This window comes from Micromesistius poutassou (genome assembly GCF_964030765.1).
Source record: "Micromesistius poutassou genome assembly, chromosome: 17".
Taxonomy (NCBI): Eukaryota; Metazoa; Chordata; class Actinopteri; order Gadiformes; family Gadidae; genus Micromesistius; species Micromesistius poutassou.
In genome coordinates, this window is record NC_140287.1 from 6,767,062 (window position 1) to 6,794,535 (window position 27,474).

A 27,474-nucleotide genomic window follows, 5' to 3' on the forward strand; every position below is an offset into this window, starting at 1 on the left:
AGGTCCATAACCACATACTGGCAAAAAGAAAGTTGGAAGAAAAAAACGGCAGGCCTTTTTAATTGGTTCATTTTGTTTTTTATCTGAGAAACAAACTAAAGGTTTGGAATCAAAATAGTAATGACAAGTGCAATACTAACAACGTAGATGATGTCTTGGAAAGTAAATACATAACATTACCATTTATTAATGTCCTTTTGCATTGGTATCATAGTATAATAAGTAATAAAGTAATAAACTAAAGATGTCTCTTTAGTTACTATTAAGCATAACAATCTACATTATTAGGCACATTGAGTTGTGAAAAACAATCAATAAACAAACACACCAGTGAAAAGTATGTAACCAACAAATAAAACAATGGTGTGTATTTGTGTGGGTGTGTTAACTGACCTACAGAATGCTGTATTTGCTATTTGTTTCTGTATAGGTGAGGTTTAAATGTTAGTGCAGTAATTAACTGAATCCACTGTCATGTGCATGTGAGTTTGTGATTAGTACTCCAATTGTGAATGAAAAAGAATGGAAATAAGATTAGTGACCAAAATGATACATTAGTCATGTTAGTTTTGAGTTAGGCCTATGGTAGAATTGTATGATAATGAGCTATAATACCTTGGCCTGCATTACCAAGAGATACTGCACATGGGTATATGTATAGACACATGACATTCTAAGTTCTAGTTCTATTTTGGTGTAATCTTCAACTCTTGCAAATAAGGACAAAGGAAAAAATATATTTTCACAATCTGAAGGCATGGTCTGGTTAGTATTTACTATTATTAGAATATTCCCGCATTCCAGTTAAATGGTCATCAGCATTAGGCTTCTAATGCATTATTCTTCAGCCTCTTCAGATAGCTTCAAGACAGTAGTAATGTCCTCACATTTCCTTCCTTCTAATTTTTTTCATGGATGGTGATTTTTAGGGTAAGGTATGACAACATAATTGTTGTCATCGATGAGACGTAAACCACTGACATAGCTAGTTTAAAACGTTTCAAACTAGCTATATCAGTAGATCCACATATATAAACACATACCGGTATACTAGTTTATGTTTGTGTTATGTGTTATTTTTTGTTCTGAGTTTTAAGTCTGAATTCTGAGAAGTCTGAATTCTGAAAAGAAAGTCAAAATTCTGAGATTAAAGTCAGAATTCTGATTTAAAATGATTAAAATTAGGCCAGGCACCAAACCAACAAATTTATTTTTCCCTCAGCCTTTGCTCTTCCATTAATAACGTGGCTTTCTACCCCTCGAACACTCAAAAACGTGATTAAATCCGATGTCTGATGAAGAGTGCGTTCCTCGACAGCCTCTCCCTCAACAGGTTCCTGTTTTTCAGAGGATATCTCTTCGTCAACCATTTAAGACAAGTATTTAGTCTAATAATGTGCTATTAAGTCAACAATTTGACCCTGTTATGGAAAAGTTTGTCTGTTTCTATGTCGGTTGGGTTTTTTAAAAAATGTTTGTTATTTTTGAATTGGTTACAAATTCCTTCGCACTCTCTGTGCACGGACTCTCTTATACAGTCAGTCAAATTGAGATGCATTATGAGATATTTTGTTTGCGAGAACCCGCAAACTTTGAGGAGAGGTTACTTGACAAATAGTTTGTTTAACGTAAAAACTATAACAACACCAACCACATATCCGATAACAACAAGACATTAAAACATTAACAGCATAAAACACCTCAAACTTCGAACATCATCGTAAAGTATAATTATAATTATTGAAAAACCAAAGACTTCATTTTTCCCACAACGAATGAGTTTCTATAAACGTCACAAAAACTAATCGATGCCCCCATCTGTTTGTTTCGAAACATCACATAGAAAAGGGCAAAGAACAAGGGCAAAGAAAGAGCCCGCCTACCCGACAACGATTGGTTGAAATTTGAGGCTCTGCTAAATAATTGGATATTACTTCACGACGAAATGCCTGCTACAGGAAGTAAAGCGTTGCTGCTGACCAGCATGGAGTAACTTGAATTTATATTAGGGTTGTATATTCATTTTAACTATACAATTTACATTCCCGGACACACCGCTATGTAGAGAGGTCTAATCTTCGTCTGAATCGTTATTACAGCCTGGGCCCACGCAAAGACACAAGGTCTGAAACGCTGATTGTAGCTCAAAAAGCTAACAACAAACAGTTGTCATTTATGTGCAAGTACATATTTTTAGATTTTGGTACCTCCGTCGACCTTGTGATTGCTGATGGGTTAACGTTTCACAATTGTTTAGAAAACGACAGAAAACTACGTTATTAACTTGTCATGCACAAGTTAATAACGTACATACTAGTTAGTCATGGGTCATTGTTTTGATAATTTATATTTCAATATGTTTAGTTGCATGCAAAGCGTGAACTCCTTTTTTAACATTTGAAATGTTACATTCACGTATCGCGAAGCTTGAAGTCTGTTTCTATATTTGCTATGTTGGCAATTGCAACCTCCGTTTGATACCACAAGATGGCGATCTAGATCATGTAATCAGTAAGCTGAATAATTTAGTTCCAAATGAAAAACATGGATAGTCATTTCAGATTTCAAATATATTGGATATAATTAATTTGGAGTGTATAGCAACATTGTTATGTAGGGGACTGTGGACAATACGCTGCAGTATCAAGTCTTTGCACTAATCTGAAGCCTTACTATATAAATGCCACAGGCTGATAAATGCCACCCAAAATGTGTCTAATAAACATTCCGTAACATTCAGATTATTTCCTTTGCTGTGTTTGTAGCATTCTTGCCATCTTTAAACCATTCTTCACTTACAGTGGACACAAATGATGGCCTCTGGGAAAATCGCCTCCTTCCGACTGCCGCCCTTACCCACTATCGGCGAGGTGATAAAGCTGTACAAACTACGAGCCACCAAACAGCTGTCCCAGAACTTTCTCTTGGATTTGAGACTCACAGGTGTGTCACTCAACCTCCCTTCTATAGTGTTTCCTTGTCAGTTCTTAAGCTGCATTGCACCAACAACCTGCCTGCTACCGCACATTGCTAGAGGGTCCGCACCGAGGTGAGAAAATGTGACATGTTCACATCAGCTGCACTCCAGTGCTCCACCCACTAAGGGCTTGTTTATTCGTATAGAATCTGACAAGACTTTGTGTGTGGGCTTTAGTAGAGCTTTAGTAGTTCCACTGAAAATGGGAACCAGATAAGTCAGTTGTTACAAGGCTGCACAGGGGCCCTGTTCCCCTTATGTGATTATCAGTGTTGCCGCTGGAGGGCTGATCTGCATTCGTGTCCTTGACAAGGTGACTAGTGTGTGTTATATTAATCCATCCCAACTTCATTGCGCTGAGGCAGACAGGCGTTGGAACAGCGGCATTAATCTAAATGTAGACACCGGAGACGCTGATGAGGACCTCAGATCGCAGAATGTGGACTAATTGCTTTGATGCATGGGCCACATGAACTGATATCCAATTCACAAGCTGGTGTCGCTGAAGTAGCCCAATCAATATATGAAGAGCAAAAAAAAACAACTCCCATGTGTTTCATCTATCGTTCCAGACAAAATTGTGAGGCAGGCCGGCAATTTGAAGGGTGCCCATGTCTGCGAAGTGGGCCCTGGTCCCGGCGGGCTGACGCGCTCCATCCTGAATGCGGGGGCTGCAGACCTGCTGGTGGTGGAGAAGGACACCCGCTTCATCCCCGGGCTCCAGGTATACCATGGTGGATGGGAATAGTGTTACTGGCACACCCTCAAAAAGCCCCCAATGCACACACACAACAATCCTGCTGTGAAGGAAGTTACGTTAAGTTGTTTGTTGTTTTTTGGTATAATGTGACTATCGTCTTTTGGTATAATGTGAATCTAATTTGAAATGTGACCAAGCTAACAAGGCGAAAATGTCAATTTAATTTAGGGGTATTTTCAAATGTTGAGCCTTGTTCTTGTAATTGGGAGGATGCTTGGCCACTAATGGGCTGAACTATATTTCATGACTATGTCTTGGCAGGTGCTGTTGATGATCCCCTTTCTCGTTAGTTCACATATATATCTCATCTCTGTGCGCAGCTCTTGTCGGAGGCCGCACCTGGAAAGCTGAGGATCGTCCACGGTGATATACTCACTTACAGAATGGACCGGGGATTCCCATCGGTCATCTCAAAGCCATGGGAGGAAGGTGAGACTACGAGATTCCAATTACCAACTCTCGACAATGGACTACAGCTATATATATATATCCATATTGAGATTTATAAGACCAGAGATTCCCTGGGTTTCCAATTTCTATAACATGATATAACATTATTGGTTTAAAATGTGGGTTTAAAATGCTGCTAACATAATGGCATGACTGTTGGAATTGAGCTCTTTTAAACAAAACATGTAATATCTTCCTGCTTTTTAATTATATCCAATTTACTTGTGTTTTCTCTATACAGTTTTACTTCATTTAATTTGTATTTAACCTTGACTTAACCAGGAGACTCCCATTGTTGTCTTGTGTGGCAAATAAATAAACAGCATTTTTTTTTTCTCAATATCTGACAGAAAGCAGGCTCCATATACTTAGTATATACTTAGTTGTTGGTTTTGCTAAACCCGAGGTGTGTGTGTGTGTGTGTGTGTGTGTGTGTGTGTGTGTGTGTGTGTGTGTGTGTGTGTGTGTGTGTGTGTGTGTGTGTGTGTGTGTGCGCGTGCGCGCGGTTCCCAAACAGATCCACCAAACCTCCACATCATCGGGAACCTGCCGTTCAACGTGTCCACGCCACTCATCATCAAGTGGCTGGAGGCCATGGCCAACAGAACCGGGCCCTTTGCCTTCGGACGCACCAGGCTGACCCTGACCTTCCAGAAGGAGGTAGCCGAGGTGGGTGATAAGTATTCTTTAGATGGCTTTTCTCGAATGCACTGGATTTGGAAGGATAGATTGCATGACATGCTTGTTTGCAAAGTATTTTTGGTTCCTTCTTTCATTTTGTTTTGGCAGTAGTTGATGTTGTGGGTTGAATTGTGCATTTGATCATGTAGACAAATAAATAATGATAATTATCAGGAGAAATAAATGTAATAACAATAGGTATCCACAGATTCTCTGTGAAAACCTAATTATGTAGCAATACTGTAAATTTGTTTTTGCTTGGCTAATTGTTAATCATAACATGTCAAGATTCAATATTCTAAACGAAATCAAACTGCCTCCGGCCCATTGAGATTTGCACTACAACACAGAGCATGTATCCTTGTATAGTGAATGCTAATCAAATTGGATTGTAGTTATAGCTGGATTTAGGTTGAACAGAAAAACCAAAAACAGTGAGACTAGGGCTATACGGTATGGACAAAAATTTATATCACGGTATGATTTGAGGCATAGACGCTACAGTATTATATCACGGTATGTTAATTTTATATTCTAATTTCGACATAAATGCTTCTGAAGGGGTAAAATACTGGTTAGGCAGCTATTTTTGTATAGAAGAAGTATTTTAAGAACATGTATTGAGCAAAACTGCAATAGAAAAAAATGCTAAAGCTTTTCTTTTTTTTTAAGTTACTTCCAGTATGGATAGTATGGATTTCTTTCTCCACTTGGTCGCGGACCTTGCCGTATAGTTTTGGCATCTCAATTTGGCTGAAGTGTGTGCGGGCAGGTAACGCGTACCTGGGATCAAGTGTTTTGACCATCTCTTTAAAGCCCTATCTATCGACATTTTGAAAGTGAACCATGTCCTTACACAGGTAAACAGTGACGGCGTTTGTTATCTCGTTCCACCGCTGGCTTTTTTGTCGTAAGGACTGGCTTTGGAAAATGCCTGCAGAAGCGATGTCTGAGATGCAGAGACAGCTTCACGCTACCAGTGTCTGTCTCGTACGGTGAATGAGAGCTTGTGAAGGGACTATTGCGCAGGCTGCACACCTGCATGCCTGCGTGCTTGCGCAATAGCATACTGCCTGAGAAGGCAGTATCGCTGTCAAATCGACCCCTGGGAAAACGTTGCGCCGAATTGAAAAAGGAACTACGTTTCGGTACCATATTTTCAGTAGTTTAGCGTAACTTTACTTTTCACATGAAAAATAAGTTACGTTACTGTATTTACGTTACTTACGGTCACACCGGTCTCACGGTATGGTCAAAATCCATACTGTAGCGCAAATTCACACCGGTGCACTTTCTATACCGTTTATACCGTACACCCCTAAGTGAGACCCGTAAGTGCCAGATGAACTGATCCCTTGGGTACTGCCCATTTTTCTTAATGCAGGACCTGTGACCTTTCCACGACCTGTCCTTCCCCTGAGCGAGTTGCTCGTATCATGTATCATGCATTTTAATAAATCCTACCTTTTTTCAAATGCTCACCTGTGCCACCCATCTCTCCCACACAGCGGCTGACAGCCAGCACCGCCAGCAGACAGAGGAGCCGTCTGTCCGTCATGGCCCAGTACCTCTGCACTGTCCACAGCTGCTTCACCATCCCCGGCCGAGCCTTTGTCCCCAAGCCCGAGGTAGGGGACGCACGCACGCATGCATGCACACACACACACACACACACACACACACACACACACACACACACACACACACACACACACACACACACACTGTCCTTGATGCTTGCAATTTTACTTTAGGTATACTTCTGCAGTTCAACACTCTCACTGAGTCACTCTCTCTGTGTCAGCTCAGCCGCCGTCATCTTGCACGACGGCCTCCTAACACTCCCCTTCATCCAGGCTTCATTAGGAGCACTGCGTTGAGCCTTTTCTTTGGACCCTCTCTGGGCTCTAATGATGCCTGCAGGGTATTTGCGAAGCGGCAGCAATCACACATTGGCCCATAATGAGGAAGTACTTCTCTTCCTTATTCTTTCTTCTTCTTCATCCTTTTTTCTTTGCCCCAGTTCCTCCGCACTCGCTTTCTGATTCTGTCTCAGAGGCCCTGCTCGCCTCGTATGGGTGTGATAACAGCTTATTGTCACAGAGAGGAGAATAGAGAGGTCTGTTCAATGGCTGTGGGTTTGTCGTATGGCTAGGGGAGTACATGGGATGGGGGGGGGGGGGGAGGGAATCCATTAAATCGAAACGTTGAAACATTCGTCATGGTGTGTGTCTTTGGCTGTCAAGCTCTGCTCGGATGTTAGACAAAGTAACGGCAAGCAGGCGCCATTTTTTAGAAGCTTCTCGCAGCTCTCTTATAAACAAACCATCCACACTGTGTTGGACTCTGCCTGGACGGAAGGGGAGGCCCCCAGCCGGATGCATCCCCTGCAGCAGCACTCGTGGGTCTCCCAGTCAATATTGAATCCCTGTGTCGAGCGTTCGACTGCTGCTGATCACTCATTCTCTCAGAAGAAATGGTTCCCAATGATTATTTAATGTGTGTGTGTGTGTGTGTGTGTGCGCGTGTGCGCTTCTCTCATATTTGTCTCTCTTTTAAAGGGTAGACTAATTGGAATGACTTTTCACACACGTGCTTAACATGCCTTCAAGTGCATGTGTGTGAACGCATGCGTAGATATGAACGTAAGATGAGTTTATCCACACACTGTGAAATAATTAGCAGCACGCCAGCGATGGTCAACCGTCCAATACACACACACACACTCAATGTATTTAAAGGGTGCTCGGTAGGGCAGAAATGATTAGGAATGATCTTGATGCTGATTGGAGGAGAGGGTCTCCTCTTGATGATGTTGTATAAAAATGGACTGGAGCACACTTGTGGAGTGTAATAAATAAATCGATCATATTCCTTACATTGCACATGCATCCTTCCCCCACCCCCTCTTTCATTTATTTATTCATTTATTTATTCATTGTTTTACTGGAAGGCCTAAATCATGTTGTATAATTCACAAAAAATCCCTCTGGCTAGGCCTTGTTTACTAGTGTTCGGCAGAGTAATTGTGAGAGAATGTTTTACGACTAATAAAAATGCCAAGTGTGATTTAAGGGAAGCAATCATAGGCTGGCTTGATGGGACCTGGAAATATGGTAAATAGAAAAATAGGCTGATCTTGCAAGTAAATGCCTTCCTATTAACATGTGGTTGATCCCAAGACGGCGATGTGTCTATAATGGTGGTCAAATGATGTTTGATTAGAAACGTACGACTGCAGTGTACTGCAGTGCGTTAGTGGTGACAACAAGCTAAATTGAAGCATCTCTTTGTAATGATTACTGGGGAGACTTCTTGCATTGACAGGTTTTATGTAGGATGACAATTGCAGCCTGACAATATTTTAACGATGGCGTCTTTTCGGACTGCTGCCTTCTAACTCCTCCTATAAGTTAGCAAGAGGATGCAGTGTATGCGGCTTCCCAACAGCGCTGTGCCTGCGTCTCGTAGCCAGCAAATCGGCTCAGTGTTCTAATTGTCGGCATTATCTTGTTCTCTCTGTGGGTTTCGCGTCACTAATTGTCTTCTAAATGGCCAGGGATTTGTTCAAATTAAATTAGAATTGTCCTTTTACTTTGTGGGCGGCTGGGTGGGTGGTAGAACGAACTAACAGGCATCATTCTACCTGGAGTTAATGTATGGCAGGTCGGTCCGAGCCTGTAGGATAACTAATTTAATATCCTTGTCGTTTTCAAAAATGTATCGTGATTTGTCCGGTGGCATTTCTGTGACCGTCTCCTATGCAACCGACCAAATGGCAAATGATGGCAACTGAACCTGCAATCAACTCAGGGGGACCGATATGCATATTTATCGACTCTAATATGACCTGATCTTTCGTCGCCTGGTATTAGTTATATTGTCATTTTTTTTCACTAGTTAGTAATGGGAATGTTGTTTCATACACCACATTGGAATGTGCAAATATTGGGGTTGAGGGGTATCTGAGATTGATTTGATTGCCTGGTAAATTCGGCCCACCACCTGTGTAAGGGACAATTTCAGCAGAGATGGTAATGAGGATGGAAGCAATCAATCTATTTTGACATTAGCAGGTTATCGCTGCCCCATATTGATGTGTGGTGAGCAGTTTCAGGTCCTTATCCTATCTATCGGATCCGTCTGCCCTGTCCTATTTACCGCCCCCCCCCGCCCAAAACTGCACCTCTGTCAGTCACATTGAGTGACTGGAACTTCTCCTTGAGAAAATTGGCTGATTCCATAGACTGTGTATGTGCTCACCCCCCACCGTGATCTGGATGCCCTAGCACTGGGGTGTTGTTGGCCACACTATCCTGCCTCTGTTAGTCGCACACCTCCCAGTTCATTCCCATGCACAATAACTCAAGGATGTGTAAATTGCTTCTTCCAATCATGTTCAACTCTTTTTATTTTATTTTGCATTTAATAGATATGGGCCTTGCATTATATTCTGAATATTAATAGAAGTGCTGTGAGGATGTTTCTCTGTCCTGCTCGGTCTCATTAATATTCTGATCTGGGGTCAAGGACATTTAGAGGACACGGTGCAAAAAGACAATCAGGGAAAACACATTATTTCAACACGGACTCCCACTTGAGCCAACCCCCGCGGCTCTCCTCTTCACACTTCACACGGGAAACAGCTGATCTGCAAAGAGGGGGAAGATGATGAGGAGGTGAAGGGTTGCATGTTGACATGCCCGTCCCCCCCCTCCCACTCCCCCTGGCTGTCGTCTCTCAGCTTCCTGGCAGAAAGTGATTTAAAATCAGCCTCTGTCCGGTACGGGAGGGTCTATAAGGCGCTCAATAGACGCCTCATCCTGAGTCATTCGACCACAGCTCCACTCATCACGCTATCCACCGGGAAAGGTGAGCAAAACCGGAGAGTAGGAGGGGGAAGAAAGAAACGTGGTTGAAGGAGAGGATGGGGGAAGGGGGGGAAATGGTGCAGAGTAAAGAAACCATGTACACCCCAGTGTAGTGGAAGTGTTGCACAAAGAGCTATAGATGGTAATGCAGCAATCGACTGCACAAAGACTGCAGGGCGAGGGTTCAGAGTCCAAAAGTGGTGCGAGGAGTTTGTGAAGTAAAAAAAACAGGCATTATGTAATGTACAATATCTCGTGCAGCACCCACCAACAAAAAACAACCACCTGGCCTGCATTTTTTGGAAGACAAATGCAGGCCAGGGATAGAGCTGACGGGGGAGTCAGGCGTACCTCCAGCAGATGGTCTGCCCAGGCCCCACGCGTCAGCCCACCTTGAGTAATGGCCGCGTTAATGGCCATCGCACAGCTACCCACCTAGCCAGCCCTGGCCAACCGTGCAGTCCAGAGGAGGGCTCTACAGATGTTTCCCTTGTACTCAACTCTCTGCAGAGGATCGCCGGCCAAATGAACAGAGTCCAATTCAAATATGGTAAATATGCCTTTCATCATGGCTGGCGGCTGTCAAAAGGTGAATTATCGCTGGTACACATTGTGTATTACATATGCACAGGCACACACGCGTATATATGAGTCACCCCGTTTTTTTTCTTGGGAATTCAAGGGAGCATGGTGGTGCTAAATGTGGACCTACCTTTAGTTCAGTGTAACGCAATGGAAGGTGATGGATTCTTCCGGTGTGACCTAATGCGGCCCCGCTCTCCGCTCAGCAGGGGCTTTATGATTCTGTTCAGTGAGGGGCTGCTGCTGCTGTGCCAGTCTCCCACCTTCTGCCACACACACACTGTTCAGACACACAATCTATCTGGGCCTGTTCCTATTCCGTAAATGGGGTCAAACATGGTATCAGGGGTAAAAGGGAAAGTTATTTCAATGACTCGTGCTGGGAGCGGTTAATGCCTGATGGCTGGGTCCCGATACATCAGTCTCAAGGTAAAAGGAATCTAAAAATACTTTGCCTCTCTCTTCCGCCCGCAAAGAAAAATGCAGAGGTGGGCAGAATTGTCTCATCAACAGCTCCGGTGGTGCGTTGCTCTTGCTAACAAGATGCTGGTTAACTGTTTAGCTTTCTAGCACGCCCAGCGAATCTGCTTACGGGGTAAGTAGGTTCGCTGCTCCTGTAGCGTGTGCAATGTTATCCCAGTATTCGGAAGCCCTGCTCGGGTTCTGAAGGACGGTTTGCATCAAAATAGTAAATGGCGATATGTTGCATACAAAATACATAACCCCAAAATCAAATCACTCACTTTTTGTGTTGATTGCACCGTTGAAATGTTACATTTGTATAATTTATGTATGAATACATTTATTTGGCATGTGAATTGGTTTTATATTGTGCTAAAAGATGGAAAAGAAGATGCAACCAGAAATAACGCATGGCATTCCGAACACCATATTTTCTAAACAAAGCAGTTATAATAACATAATGGGACCTGCTTATGAGATCATGTCCTTCAATTGATGGCCTCTGTGGGGCTTAAATATGTTTCCCACAGCCCATTGTCTCCTGAGTTGCATCAAAGTGTATTCATAACCCATTTCGCACCACTCTAATGGCTCATTTGCGTTTTCAGAGATGGTAAGGGGTTGGGATAAAAAGGGTGTTATTGTCCTCACTCTATTGCGTTTAACCTTCCTCACCTCACACACCGGTGAACCTTCCCAGCAACACGTCTTCATGGCGCTGCTCAGGGCTGAAGTATTTAGTGTGCTCCTTTTGAACTGTCACAGTGTATTGTTTTCTTACACGCTGCCCTTTGTCATCTCCATAGCCCATACTGCACCCCTCAGCAGTTTACAGCCAAGCCAAGGTCACTGCTATTATTTCAATGCTGTGGACGGCAAAGAGAAGGAGCGAGTAGAGTGTGAGAGAGAGAGGGAGAGGGACGATGAGAAAGGGCGGGTGAGAGAGAAAGGTGGGGCTCTGATGAAGGGTTAGCTCTCAGCCGGCACTGATGGTGGCATTATATCTAGGAAATGAACCCTCACGACAATGACGCGTGTAGGAAACAAGATCCTCACATTAACTGTGATCACATCGCAGGATCTCCGTTTGCAGTTTTATCACGAGGATGTATGGGGTAGAGCATGTGTTGGCCTTTTGTGTATATATATATCTCAATCTCGTTTCTCCTGCCATCGGGACCAGCAAAGTGGCTTTATAGCTTCAGGCGTTCATGCCGTTGTGTTTGGTTATCTCCTCGTTATCTTTCACATCTACCACTTCTGTCATGTCTCCTGCCCGCCCCCTCCCCCCTCCCGGTGAATCTCCCGCTCTGTTGGCAGAAGCCCTGGGTCAAGAAAGACCTTGTGTGTTTGATGTGATGGGGGCGCCTGACTGTAGGTATATAGTGTGATTAACCCATGAACTGAATTTGACATGGTTCATACGCTCTTAGTCCTACACCTGTCCGACACCGCTCGCAGCGCTCTCAGCGCGCATTCCAGATCTGTCAGGACAACCACTCTGGGTGAATGCCTCTGCAGGAAGATGTAGGTTAAAAACACAGAGGAGCCCATCTTATTAGGGTTGCCCCCCTGAGAGGAGTCACTATTTGATCTCTGATTCTGTTGCATAACCGAAAGGAGCAGGAGAACGAGATGCGGCTGTGAATAATCCATGTTTGTTTCGGGCGGAGGGGGGGGACGGACGACACATTTGCGCCCGGGTCGTTGTTGACTGGGCTCCAATCAGCCGTAATGAGGGCTCTTAGTTTCCTCCGGAGGCAAACCGTTTTTAATAACGGGCCCGGGCTAAGTCTATAGGCCAACAGCACGGCAATATCAATCTTTAAAAAAGTTGCAGTTTGCATGCCGACGATAAAGTTTTGCGTAAGAGTGAATGAGGTCCTCCAACCAGGGGGGGGGGTGTGTGTGTGTGTGTGTGTGTGTGTGTGTGTGTGAGTGAGAGATTCATGTTGGGCTTATTCAGAGGCTGAATAATCCGGTTCTGATGCAGTTTAGGCCTTTTTGATGAAGCTCAACTCTTCCCAGGGCTTTAACAATGTCCTGTCAACACTTCTCCCTCAGCTCTTCTCGTGTTGGTGTATTTTAATGACCGTTGGCAGTGGTGGAGTTGTGCAGGAAGACAAAATGGTGTCTTTTTAAACATGTATTCCATTTGGTATGCTGAAGTTAAAGCTTTGTTCGTATCATTTGCACTGATGACAAAATTCCCCGGATGTTGATTATTTTCTCAAATCTATGCATTTTAGACATGATGGGATCTGACTGGTGGTATTATTTTTCCAGATTTCAGTGGGAGTAGAACTGTGTTCCCTCCTACACTGCAAAGGGCTCCATAATATCCCTATGAAGTGCCTGCCTACACTCTGCACAGCCTGTACCATGTAGATGTCTGTCCAATTGGCAGGAGTAGCATCCCCTACTGATAAAACAGACACGTACGCCCACATACAAACGCACAAGCTCTGCACATACACACACACCAGATTGCTTGGACATATTGCTCCCACAAAATAGTTTTATTGGTAAAAAATAGAACTACTTGCACAAGCACACTGAGACAACGGTACCAGAACTTGTGAACGGTTGGATCACCGTAAATACTCTCCGGCAAAGTATAAGTGCAAAAGCATCCACCAAAAAAATACACTGCAATTGTCAAAAAATAATCATTCTCGTCTTGGTTTATGCGGGCGAAGCTGCAGCTTTTTAAGGTCCAGTTAATCCGGGCTTGTGTATTCTTTGTTTTTCTAAGCAAATCAAATGGTGCACTGAAGACCAGGCTGCACAGCCACAGAAAAACGGGGACTTCTACAGTTCACGATCGCTTTGCTGAAATCTTATCGGACAGAAATAGTTCACTTTTTTTTCTTTTCTTTTCAGCCTGCCAATTATGGTATGTACATTTGTACCGGTCCAGAGCGCTTGAAATGATCTGCTCATACACTTGGAACAAACTGCTGTCAAACAATGTAACACAAGTGGAGGTGCACCCGAGCAGTCTTCTTATAAAGAAGATATGACATGGACGTGGTATCATTTATTGAAACAAGATGGAGGAATGATACCAAAGAGAACCATTACATCCCGGTGGCCTAGATACTTGTGTACAGTGGTCTGCTGCCAAACAACAGACAGTAAATGGAATATTTATACATTTTACATTCTTCACAAAAATGTCTTTTATGAAATGTCTCCTACACAGCTGTGAAAAAGGTATGTTCTTTTCAGATTAGGCTGTGCTTTTGATAAAAAAAAAAGTCAAGCATTGGCTGCTTCTTCTGACCGTACACAAGTACCTAGTCAACACAAATCTTATTCTGGCAGAACTAATCAAAGATCCATACAATATTGGCCAATGTATATATCATCTGTCAAAAACGATGTTGTAAAAAGTTAACGGAAGTCCGTAAATTATTAAACGTCAATGACACGATTTGGCACATTCTTGAAACGCATAAAGTGTCTGTTTTGGTTGACAGACATGGCACATTGTTATTATTGTTTATTGCATCGGTCGCGGCCCCTGGGCAGTGAGCTACTGTCAGGACAGGATGCCACTTCAGTTGGCTGTCGGCCGACCACATGACAGCTAGTCAGGGCGGGGCCGAAAAACCTGGCCTCGGTGGGCTCCCAGCATCCCCCCCCCCAATAGAGACCCCCCCCCCCCCCCCCCCACGGCATGCTTGCAGCAGCCTGCAGGTGGCGAACTTAGCCATCTGTTCCTCCCTCAAGAGGTGGCATGTTTATGAGTGAGTGAGAGAGGGAGAGAGCGAGACAAAGAAAGGGAATGAAGGGAGTGTGTGATGTTTGTCTCGGAAAAGTAGCAGTTTCTGGATTGATGCTTTCACCACCCATTCCCTCCCACTTTGTTATTCCAGAAATCACGAGACTCGGGTGGAACCATGAATGCGTAATGGTAATATTGACATATGAGGAGGTGTAAATCATAAGGTGTGTGTGTGTGTGTTTATGTCTCCGGAGAGGGGGGCATGCTTTAAGCAGACACCCATGTTCTGATAGGATCACATCTAGCGACGCACGCAACACAATGAGCGAGACACATGAGTGTGGAAGAGGAATTTGGAGGAAGGAAGGACAAAAGAAAAACAGGCATAAGCAGAATGATGGCATAGCTGAGCAACTGCAACTTAAGGAGCCTGGTTCTCTTTTTGCAGGTGCAGACCGGCCGTGAGTATGCGCAGTGCTGACGCACTTGGAAAACAAGTCACATATGGAGAATGACTCAAACCTTTTTAGCTGCCATCCTGCCACGACTCAAGGCTCTTTCTATTTTCCTCCCTATTTTTCAAATTTCATTTATTTATGCTTTCATACATTGTGTGTGTGTGTGTGTGTGTGTGTGTGTGTGTGTGTGTGTAAAAACAAAACGCTGGTCTCTCTTTTCACTGGCTAATGAATGGGACTGCTGGAAGTAGCGGTGTGTGAGCCGAGGCTCACACACACACACACACACACACACACACACACACACACACACACACACACACACACACACACACACACACACACACACACACACACACACACACACACACACACAGGGTGCCGGATTCTGTTTCCATGGTGCTGGGAAGGCAGATGGCGAAGGTGAAATCACATGCAAAATTGGGGAGATGGGGGGGGGGGGAATGGGGGAGGTAACAACCCTTGTTGGGTTTTTTATGTGGGTGCCCATTTCAGTGTGCAATTTCATGTGTGTCTACTGGCTGCACTTTATGTTCGTGTCTGTTTTTGTGTGGGTGTGAACGTGAACATGCTAGTACGTCTACCAGTTCCGATTGCGGTGGCTATATCGTTGGTGCTGCACAGGGCAGATGGGGATGTTGGACGGATGAATTATCGGATGAATGGCAAATGGAAGGCAACATGGCAGAGTCCAGTCTGCTTGAGGATTTAGGTGACTGTCAATTTCCTCCCTCCCTCATATATTTCTACCTGGTGGGTGGGGTGGGGAACTGGCCAGCCGTTTGTCTACATCAGTCGCCTCTCCAGCTCAGCCCAGCAACCTCTGTCTGCTCCTCCCTTTCGAAACGCGGTTTGCAGGCGAAATGTTTCTACAGCTTTTACAGGCACAGGCATTGTGTGGCTATGTCTCTTCGACCAGGCATTCCGCTGCATTAATACACCAACAGGCTCCACACGGGCATGCTTTTAGAGGCAAAATATCAACATCATTCTATTATTAGCTAACAAAAATATGACCATTTAATATCAATCGGCTCCACATGGCATTCTAGTGGAAGGGCATATGAGGAGAAACTACGATGGCTTGCTATGAAAGGGTTTCCCCCCCCCTAATGCTGTCTCCGCAGAGACATGGTATTGCAGTTTGCCGAATGGGAGGTTACCAAACGATTGTGACTAGCAGCTAAATGATTGCTTTTCCTATTTATTCAAACCTTTTTGGCCAAGGTTAAAAAAAAATAAAAAAAAGTTACAAAAATCGACACAGACCACTTCGTTATCTGCTTAATCCAAATCCCTGGGGAACCCGTGTCTCTCCGGGGGGGGTTTCCAGACGAAGCACGAGTGCGTTGGGTTTTTTGTAGGCTTCTCTCCCGAGTCTGCAACGCAAACGCTAATCTGGCATCTTGCACCTTTCCCCATCTGTCTGTGAACGCGACGCTTGCTCGGGGGAATACCTCCACGGGGCCGTTTGTGCTTTGCAGAACGAGAAAAAAAAAAAGCATTGGCGACAGAGAGAGAGAGGGCGACGCAAAGGCGGTCGTGCCATCCTTCCCCCTCTTCTCCACCTCTGTTTGGAATAAAGCCAGGTCTGATCCATGTCATCCGTTGTCTTTCTTAAACCCTCTCCTCCATGGGCCGCGCCACGTGCTCTCTGTGTGCGGGTGTGTGTGTGTGTGTGTGTGTGTGTGTGTGTGCGTGTGTGTGCGTGGCGTTATCACACATAGTCCTGCAGGCTGTAGCCCGTCTTGTTGTCCAGCGGGGAGAGGGAGCAGTACTGGTGCTGGAGCTCCTGCTGGTGCTGCTGCTGGAGCAGCTGCTGGTGCAGCAGCAGCTTGTCGGGCGGCGGCAGCAGCACCATGTCCTGCGGCCCGTGCCTCTTCCCCGAGCAGGACATGCAGAACACGGAGCCCCCCACCAGCAGGAAGCCCGCCGACACGAACGCCACGTACACGGCGCCCCCGGGCTCAAACTTGTTGCTCTCGGGCACGTTGGAGTCCAGGAAGTTGGTGATCACCTCGTTGGTGAACCACGACGCCGGCACCAGGCACAGGAAGCCGGCCGCCACGAAGCAGCCGCCGCTGGCGATGGCGGCGTGCCTCTTGGAGCGGCGCCCGCCGCCCCAGCGCGTGCACTTGAGGCCCAGGGACGCCAGGCAGAGGCCCATGGCGGCCATGACGCAGCAGAGCACCATGGTGGTGCGCGCCGTCTGCAGGTAGGCGGGCAGCGACAGCACCGAGTACTTGAGCGTGCAGCTGAACATGCCGGTGCTGTACCAGGTGCAGTCCATCCACAGGCCCTGCATCTGGGAGATGGCCGTGATGATGTTGGAGCCCACGTCGGCGCTCACCTTCCAGTTGGGCAACACGGTGGCCACCATGGCGCCCATGATGCCCAGCAGCGCCAGGACGAAGCCGAAGATCTGCAGGCCCGTGGACGCCATCGCCCCCCTCCCCTCCCCTCGCCCGCTCAGGTGTCTGTTGACGACGACGCCACTGCCGGCACTGAGGCGGTCGCTCCCTGGCCCGGCAGCATTAAACCAGCGTCAGCCCAGCGCCTCCAGCTCACCAGCCCACCAGCCCAGTGCCCGTCTCGCTCTCTCCCCCCCCCCTCCCACCCCCCCCCTCCAACTCGCTGCTGCTGCACTAGCTGCCAGTCAAATCCCCTGCACCTCCGCTTGTCTGCTGCTGCTGCTGCTGCTGCTGCTGCTCCGCTGTGCTGGAGGAGAGAAACAGAAATGAGAAATTCAATTGAGCAAGTCTCCTTGCTCTGCTCTCTCTCTCTCTCTCTCTCTCTCTCTCTCTCTCTCTCTCTCTCTCTCTCTCTCTCTCTCTCTCTCTCTCTCTCTCTCTCTCTCTCTCTCTCTCTCTCTCTCTCTCTTTTTTCTCTCTCTCTCTCTCTCTCTCTTTTTTCTCTCTCTCTCTCTCTCTCTCTCTTTTTTCTCTCTCTCTCTTTCTCACACACATACACACTGTCTGCCCTCGCTCACCCCACACAAGCAGAGTTTTCTAGCAGGGAACAAAGAGCGTCTAGCCCGAACAGTATTTGCTGGCCTTGCCTGATAACTGCCGTGCGCTACGCCAATGTTGCTGCATGTGAGGAAATTCGGTGTGCTATTCGCCCGTGTACAGGCGCCTCAGAGCTGTTATTGGAGAGGGCGAAATGAGTTGGTGGTATTTCCAACGCTCTATAGCTGTGTTTACTTAAAGCTGCAGTGTCCTTACCCTTCTCATTTGAGCTAATTATGGCACTTTAAGTCGATTTATATCAAGAGGGAAATACTTCTTCATCAAGTTATACGTTAAACGCGGCCGTCAACGTTGGCGTCAGTTTATTTATTTCCGACGATTGTTATCAATACAACTTTGCGCCTAGTTTTTAGTTTTTTTTTAATGAAAACACAGACGTATTTTTTTTTTTAGAACCCGACTACCCGTTTACGTATGAACACCAAACGAGAGTGGTGTTAAAATATCTTACCCTGGCTGGTGCAGAGCTGGCTATTGAGAGTCACGTTCTCCTGAGCGGTTTCTGTAAACACACACATTCAAAGACGAGAGAGAGGTGGCGATGATTCAGTCCCTACTGCGGATCCTCTCCAGCCATCCATCCATATCCTCGGCAATACTAAACGAACGGACGTATCCCGCGCCATGGAGCGCACATGTCTTCCCGGAGCGTTGTAGAGAGCCGTGTGTGTCCTCCTCCCCGCTCGATGTGTTGCTGTGTGGAATAGCGTCTACGTCACGGGGCAGACGAGCGGTGCCGAATGAAAGTCCACACAATGGAGATCTGCCACTCCATTCAGCACCGTTCAGTTGTCCGCAGACTAGTGCGGTGGTAGTGTTGCATATTTCCTTGCATATATATATTTTTAACAACAAGGGTATCGTTTGCTTTCGCAGTTTAAAACGATGCGATGACTGCAGTTTATTCCTACTTAACTCCTCAGTCCAGGTGAATTATTTATTTTAATCATTTCCAATGCATTATACATCTCGATATGATGGCTGTACCGTACATACGCATATATTTGGTTTAACACAACGGGTTTCTTTAATAACCTAGTGCAACAGAGCTTGTTTTGAAACATCTGGCTAATGTGATGTGACAGCACTTCACACTTTCTAGCTCCATTAGATGGGCCATCGTTACTGACGAATTAAGCTTGAACAGCTTACGTTATAAAATACCCCAATCACACCATTTGACGTTGTCAATGGATCCGTTCCCTTTTCAGACGCTTTTTTCCCCAAGAAAATGTTTCGTTTTTTATTGTCTGTTTATACTAAAATAAAAAATAATATTCTTGGACACCTGCAGGCTCTTGTTAATTAAACATTTGGTAGGCTAGTATTAAAATGACACTCTTCCCCAGTCGCTTCTTCCTAGATTTACAACCGAATGCTGCTGCTATCAAATGACATGAGCCAGGACTGGGGATGTTGATAACATTCTCCATGTACCCCACATGCAGCAGTAATTCAATCTACACATATAGGGCTATTTTAATTAAGATCAGAATAATGGGCCAGACGTCTGTCCCCCGGACCTGGCCGTTGTTTATGCAAAGGTCCAGAGGGCACTGGAGGATGTGTGCCCCACCACACCGAAACCGTCTCCTCCCGGGGCATCTTCTCCATCAGCCAGAGAACAACAGGAGCCTCAAATCACAGCTGCTAACCCCCCACCCCCCTCCCTTCCTGTCCCTCTCCTCTGCAGAGGACATGGAACAGAGAGAGGGGGGGGGGGGCTGGATTCACAGAGGACATAATGGTTAGGTGAAAACATGCTCTGAAACTAAGACGCGCTCCATCCTTGAAGCAGACCAGATGTTTTGTTACCAGCATTCTGCTGCATCAGCCAACTCACCGTAAAAGGGTTTTAGCCGATCCCTCCCAAACCACCACCACCACGACCACCGCCACCTGCAATGTGTGGTGATGGGTGATAGGTCAGCACCTATGGATTTTTGTTTGGCTATCGATCAATTTGTGTGGTTTTCTCCGGTGCTCATCCCCCATGTCGTTATCAGTCCACGAGCCCTGAGAGAACCCATCTGGAGGACGTTCTATTACCGTCAGTCAGGGAGCGCTGCCGACTCTGGGCTCTGCATTCTCGGGGGCCGTGGCGGGAATCCGCTGCACCAAAATGAGGAATTTTCCAGTTTTCTGGTGACTCCCACCACCGGCCGCGCTACAGGGGACGCAGCTTATCCCGTCGTAGCCGATAAGATCTTAAGTGCTCCAGTCTGCCGTGTTCCTGTGCGCGATAAGATGAATAAATGAAAAATGAATAAATAAATGTGTTTTAAGAGAGAAAGGGGTGCAAAGGGAAAGGCGGTATGGGTGGCGGGAGGAGAGCAAAGGAAAGTGCTGCTAACATGTACCAGAGGGAGTGTAAATGTGTGATTCTGTGATGTGTGAAGACATGGCAGGCTATTATAAGCATGGTCCCGCTTTATTTTATCACCTCCCAGCAACGTTCTCAGCACAGCTCCAGGGCAATGCGGCAATCGCTACTTTTCCCGCACACCAGGGATTTTTATTGTTCAATTTGCATTTCCATTCGGTCAATCCACACGCCCCCCGCCTCCCCACCTCCTGTGGCGAAGAAATTGCATCTGTAGTTTGTCATCTTGTAAAGGTGATTCATTTCCAGTTAAGGTCCAAGGTGTCATTGGATGACTGTATTCTGGGGGTATTGGCAATTCTCACTGCATCTAACATGTATAAATCTGTCAGTTGTCAACATCCCCCCCCAGCCCCACATCTCCCCTGAGATGGACTTCACAAATGAACAAACTGGGATGCCCTGTGCGGGTTCCCACATCCTGTCAAAACCAGAACTGGATTCTGTGTGAACAGAATCCTTTATTTCCACTCATTGTTTTTACCAAAGCTGCCAGATGTTTTGGAGATAACATCTCCAAGCGGGGCAGAACTTTTCTAAGGAACGCGGGCTACATTCCTGTTGTTCTGTGGAGCAGCAGCCCAGGCTACCTTCTACTCCCTCGCTTTCCGCCACAAAACGAAATGGAGGTTGTTGTCTCCACGAATAGTCATGATTAATGCAGCGCTTGGCCCATAGTGTGGCATCTTAGTGGGCCTTTTTTCCTCATGTATTCCCCCGGCCGGATGCGGTCCCTTCCATCTCCTGCATCCCACCCCCCCCACCATATCCCCCCACGCCTTCTCTCAGAAGCTGGCATTATGTAAGAGCAGGAGTGTTGGGCGTTCAGGTGGCGCTGAGGCAGGCGCCCCGGGGCCGTGCCATCTCGTCTTGGTTCCGCTCAGAGGGACATGACAAATTACAGCTCACACACCATTGGGCGAGGAGTCGGAGAAGAAGGAGGCGTCAGAGGTGGGAATGGGCAAGGGGACTTTGAGAGCTACAGAGCAGAGCCAGGGTAATGGAGTTCTGTGCTGAGCGATTTGAGAAGGTCAAATGCATGAAATATGGAAATGCTAAAAATATATCAATAGAGATATGCGTGTGATGTGAGGAAATGGGCCAGCTGGGGAGTCTGTAGGGACACAGAAATATTGTAAAAGATTGTAGTTTTTGGTAATTCTTTTAGGAATTGCTTTGCTGAATTATGCATCTTGTTTTCAGAAGTTCAAGGGCTTGCACTGAAATTAAAAAGCCAGCTGTGCCAAGCCACTTCCATGTATGCTTGCCTACCATGTGCATAAGCTTCAAAGTTAACGTAAATATAAAAAAAACATTTTGAATTAGAGCCGGATTAAGAGTATCAACAAGATGATTTTTTGTTAGGCTTGATGATAAATCCTTGTCAACAACAAGCCATTTTGGAGGCCAAACATAATTAGAATTCATTAGGGGATTCTGTTATTTTCTCCTACTTACACAGTGAATAAGCCTGGGAAAACAATTTAAAGGCAGGCCATCTGCAATGACTCCTGGTGTTGTATAAGCTGGTTTGGAAATCAGAGGTGGTAAGGAACTGAAATGCCTCTATAGGTGCATGACTGATTCCAAATCAGAGGTGGTGAGCAACAGAAACCACTCTATAGGTGCATGACTGATTCCAAATCAGAGGTGGTGGGCAATAGAAACGCTTCCATGGGTGTGGGTCGGACTCTGAAGCGTAGGTTTCCAGACACGTACACAACGCATGTGCGGATGCACCGGTACGGATGAGGGCATGCGCACTGAATTGGAGGGCCCAGGCATTCGTGCATGATTTAAGGTGGGAGTTCCTCGCGTGTTAAGGTTATCGGAGGAGGATTAATAGCAGGAGCGATATATATTACAGGGCTGCTACCTGGCGATGCCATGTAGCGAGGCCGTCCATAAATCCTGGTGCAAAGTGACTTGGACAAGTTGATGGCTGAAATGCCGCCGCCCGTACAGTCGGCCTATCGACTTCTCCCCGTGCTCTTCTCATAAATCAGCAAGTTCAGAATATAAATGGTAAAATTATTTGCACAGAGGGGTGAAATTCAAGACGTTGGTTCTTATTGCTTCTTCCCAAACAGATGGCCCTGTGCTCCTTCTTTTGTAGCACCAGCGCGCTCATAAAGTCGTGCTTCGTAAACTTCAGTCCCATACGTGTCGATTTCCATAGGTGGAGGTATTGATTTTCACCATGCCATGCAAATCAATTTGCGTAAGGGGCGAGAGCATTGGCGCTTATATAAAACGCGGGGATCCAAGGCTCTCAAGTATGCAAATGAACAACAAAGCCTCCCGAAGAATGTAAGGCTGCGTTCAGCAGGAACCAGCAGGCCCTTGCCATACATTATTCACCACGGCTGTCGTTTTGAACAAAAGCCAATCGTTGCGAAACATGTAAGCATTCTGTACACAAAGGCACTGCCTAGAGAGCTGTGGCCAGAACAACGGATGCAGACCAATGTTGTCTTATTACGCACTGCTGCAGCTGCAGCAGCAGCAGCAGCAGCAGCCAGGTAAACAAGCAGCCCAGGCATCTCTGAACACGCGGAGAATCCGAGATCAGACGGGAGATTCAGCCCAGCGCTAGTAGTGGTGCCAAACGCCGTCACAGAGGCCTAGGGTAGAGGGAATCTAAACGCCTCATTATCTTTGATGATCTTTCGCTCGTCCCACGGACCACTTTCAACTCTCCTCCCTCCAATTACCCACAGCAGTCTTGTTGTAGCCCAGGGAAACAAGACGGCTCTGCGTGTGACTCGCACAATCCGAAAGGTTCAGGAAAGGCACCTCAGGTTGGTGAATGTCAACAGAAGGTAATGTGCAGAAATGATCAAATATGTGAACGTGAGATTGGAGAATAAATATCTACTGTATATATAATAGAGCCTGTGTGATTGAGGATCACGGTCTACATTATTTTGTGCTGTTAATATTTAAAGCATTGATTGTGTGCTGTTTGCATGTTTCAGTAGGTGCGTGTCTTGACTTTCTTCTTTCTTTTCCTTCTCATGACTTTACTTTTTATTCCTCTCAGCAAAAATAAAAACCTGCTGCAGTTCAACCGCGGGTATTGAGGTTTTCTCTCTGCCGGGGAGACAGGCCAGTCCCTAACAACACATTGTATATTGTCCCCTGGAGTCCGGATGTCAGTCAATCCAGCCAGTAAGCGAGTCGGCCCCTTTCACTCCTGCCCCACCAGGGAAATACGACCGGCTTACAACCAGCAATGTAGAGAGAAGACGGTGACCTCTCTGCTCTTTGGCCCCCTCAGCTTGTCACTGCTGCTCCATGCACACTGGAGTTGTATTCCCCCCCCCCCCCCCCCTTCACTCAATCCGGATGACCCTTGGAATAATGTTTAGGCTGTCAATAGTCCCACACGAGCGCTACCTCCTTCACCAATGGCGGGCGTGCCCAAGCGGTGTGACGGCTTCTTGGTTGGCCTTCTTTGGGTTTCCTTCGTGGCCTCAATAGAGAATGAGGAGAGCGGATGAGCCTGCACGGGGAAATTTAGCGAGCGAGCAAAGAGACAGGCGGAGCGTGTGAATGTGTACGCTCTGCTGGTGAGAGTCATAAAAAAAACAACCGCAAAAGAGAGCGAGAGAGAGAGGGAGGGTTAGCGAGGCAGAGCCCAAGCTAGGCTCTCTGCTAAGTCTGGCATGATTACTTCAACAGTTTGTCATATCGGCTTAGAGCTGACGGAGGAGGGATCGGGCGGCAGCCAGTGAGCAACAGTGGTGCCAGGATTCTCACTGCTCCCTCCCTGGCCTCCACTCCTCCACCTAACCTGGTTAGCGCTACACTGAACTCCACCCGCTAAGCTGAACCCCATTGCTTTCACCCTCTCTATGACGATCCAAAGGAAAGAAAAAAAAATGATGTTATCGAGTGCAATTTATTTTCGGCAACCCTTTTCGAGGTCAATTTTCTCTTTCACGTAGAGGCACAGGGAACAGAATCGATGATCAACTTTCAGCGCCTTCGCCCCCACAGTCCAGCAAGGCAGCGACGCACTCCGCAACCGTGGCCATCTCCAGATCTATAAGGCGCTTCCGCCTGGCTGGCTCTGGCCCCCAGCGGGGTCCCGAAGCAGAGACGGGAGGGGGTGGGGTCTCAGGCTGACTCAGTGACTCAGGCTTGGGAAGTATTTAGAAGCTGCGTCTGTGATCCAGAGACTGGCAGCAGTATGAAAGGGGGTGAGAGAAAAGCGAAAGGGAGGCTGACTTTCCATGGTCCATTGCACAGGTGTTACTGTGGCAACTGCAACCGGCATGCCAGGCGGTTGTGTCATCTTTTGTGCCTGCGTATTTGTCCCTTTTTTTTTTTTTACGCTTTTTGTGTCCCCCATCTGGTCCGTACGTCTCACTCATTTGCTTACCCTCTTCCAGCACTGTTCTCCATCCCTCTCCTTTGTCAACTATATCATCCTCCCCTGGGGTCTTCTATAGCCTATCTTTTCTCATTGTGTGTGTGTGTGTCTCTCTCTCTCTCTCTCCCTCCCATGTGCACAGGTGGATGTGGGAGTCGTCCACTTCACTCCGCTGGCTCAGCCCCAGATCCAGCAGCCCTTCAAGCTGGTGGAGAAAGTCGTCCGCAATGCTTTCCAGTTCCGCAGGAAGTACTGCTACAGAGGCATCGAGTAAGCATATTGTAGCTGGACCGGGTGGTCTGTGAGCCCATACTTAAATCGGCCTTCTCTCCAACTTAGCATTCTTTATTAATACATTTACAATAATACATACTTTCTCTAGCTGTCAGGTATTTTTGCCCTTATTAGCCTGTATCCCCCTCCCTACGCACACGTACACACTCGATCACTGACTCACTCTGAGATCCAAACATAGTCCACTTCAGCGGCTGACGGGGAACAGGGCGCGCGGCCGGCCGCCCCCGTGCCCGCTTTAAAAATGTGCGGTGCGACAGCGCGGCGCACCAAAAGAAAGGCTCGGGTGGTGAGGGAAGAGCAGCAATTATGAGTCATTGAGGTTTGATAGGAAGACGAGGCGGCTGCCTACAGCGACTTATATAACCAGAGCGGGTTGGCGGTGCTGGTGCCAGATTGAAGAGGAGGCGCCAACCTGAAGCATCCAGATAGCATCTGTAGCGTGTGTGTGTGAGTGATGGAGCTGGCAATGTCGCACAATAACTCAAAGCACAAGGGATGGCGTCGAGGATGGCCGGGATGTCATCGAATTGAGATGGCTTCTCCTCCTCGCACCTTTACATGATGAGACTTGTAGCACGGGTTCAAGGGCTGGAGCTCAAATCCGCTCGTCCCCTTATGTCATTTGAGAGGTTTGTTGCTTAGGTTACGGAGCTCTTTTTCTTCCAGTGCCTCGTTTTGATTAGGATACGGGTCTATAGCGCAGACCGGCAATCATGCATTCATAATGTATGATTCTTTTTCCCCTCCCTCCTTTTTATGTGATTTTTAATTAACTTCCCAGATGTCGCATCATCTCCGTCTGAGTGTCATAAAGTGTTGAGCACGGCATCAAAGAAGCCAGCAGGGTTGCGACGCTATCTTTGTTTCCCCTCACTCTGCTCCATCCCCCCCCCGCCCCCCCCAGGTTGTTGTTTCCTGAGGCCAAGCGTCCGGAGCTGGCGGAGGCGATGCTGCACAAGGCGGACGTGGACCCCACCCTGCGCCCGACGGAGCTCACCCTGGACCATTTCCGGGCCCTGGCGGACGCCTACGCCGGCCTGTGCTCCCGGGAGCCCGGCCTCATAGCCTACGAGTTCCGGGAGGAGCTGAGGCTCAAGCGCGTCACGAGGAAAACGGGCTCGCCGAAGGACCCCCACGCTCCACCCTGCCTCCCTGCCGGGGGGTAGCCTGCTGAAGCAAGGCCTGGCCACGGCCGCCCCACAAAGAGTGAACGGACGGTTCCCTCATCTGCACCTGGTGGAAGCATGCTTTAGATTTGTTTTTTTTCGTCCTTCCACGAATGGTGTTCCACGTGAGCCATACGATTAATAAGGAGACGTATCCGAGTTTAGAAACAGGTTAGCACAGAACCAGGTGTTTTGTTCCTGGCGCATTTCAAATGTAAGATGGAGTGACAAACCGGAGCGCTCAAAGCAAAGAGTTTTGCTGCGGGGAGCTTGGCTGCGTTCCAAGCCCATGCGACAATGGTTACCTCTGATCCAACTCTCACAACACCTTGTCCTGTGGGAGCTAAAAAAAAAAAAGGGAAGTCAGAAAGCATTTTCTGGATGATTTGTAGAATGGGAACAAGATAGCAGCACTGTATAATCCAGGCCATTTCCTTGCTGTGTATTACTTATTCACCAGGGAGGGAGAGAAAAACGGAGAAAGTGCTGTGGATTTGTCAGCCATAGAAGTTCTCCTGTGGTATAAAAGATTGACAGCTCTCTATAATTAAACTTTCTATTCGTTTTCTGACTACTGATCCATGCTTTCAATGTTCATTACCTGTGTTTGGAAATGAATGTTGGTTTTGTCTTAGATACATATGCGTGAACCACAATACAAATGTTATGTTTTAAATGTATTCTATGTACAATAAATCTGAACAGCCTCTGAGGTGTACTTGCCAGAAAATGAAGCTTTTTCTTGAATGTGTGATGTCACTGCCTAATCTTAATTAAATCGACATTTAATCTGTGACAGGTGTGTGTGGGCGATGCCACGTGACGGCCAGCTGTGTGGAGTCCAGAGCGCGTGGTGTGCTCTGTGTGGTGGAAGGTGTCGATTTTGCTGTTCTGGATGGCTGCCTAGAGAGCCTACTTTATATGCATCTCAAAGGCACCTAATCTCTTCCCTCCCATGATCAACATTACTGCAGCGTTAAGGGCTGATTATGGCCCCACGTACACGCAACGCAAGGGGGTTACGGACCCCTTACGTCCTTGCAGACCTTCCTTGCGCCTCCCTTGCGTCGCAAGGGCTGTGATTGGTCCGCTTACTAAAGCTTGACGCAGAACCATAAATGTTCATGACTGCGTCGAAGCGTCTGCGTGGTCGTTACGTTAACGTGGAACCATAATCAGCCCTTTACTCTTATTGAGAGGACTTTTTTTCAGTTGGGCTGGTCAAAGAC

The 27,474-nt window shown here is 46.7% G+C and overlaps 2 protein-coding genes across 2 annotated transcripts; one reads left to right on the forward strand and one right to left on the reverse strand.

Moving 5' to 3' along the window:
- Positions 1 to 1,967: 1,967 nt before the first annotated feature.
- tfb1m (transcription factor B1, mitochondrial) lies at positions 1,968 to 26,981 on the forward strand. The gene is made up of 8 exons (XM_084482010.1): positions 1,968 to 2,123; positions 2,802 to 2,943; positions 3,550 to 3,701; positions 4,058 to 4,166; positions 4,705 to 4,856; positions 6,377 to 6,496; positions 24,925 to 25,052; positions 25,984 to 26,981. The coding sequence occupies exons 2-8, from the start codon at positions 2,811 to 2,813 to the stop codon at positions 26,243 to 26,245; spliced, it is 1,056 nt and encodes a 351-aa protein (XP_084338136.1). The 5' UTR covers positions 1,968 to 2,123; positions 2,802 to 2,810; the 3' UTR covers positions 26,246 to 26,981.
- On the reverse strand, positions 15,314 to 19,316 carry LOC311362085 (claudin-20). Its single transcript, XM_084481893.1, has 2 exons — positions 18,473 to 19,316; positions 15,314 to 17,710 (listed from the first exon to the last, which is right to left on the reverse strand). Exon 2 carries the CDS (start codon positions 17,433 to 17,435, stop codon positions 16,710 to 16,712), a length of 726 nt encoding a protein of 241 aa, XP_084338019.1. The 5' UTR covers positions 17,436 to 17,710; positions 18,473 to 19,316; the 3' UTR covers positions 15,314 to 16,709.
- Positions 26,982 to 27,474: the final 493 nt, after the last annotated feature.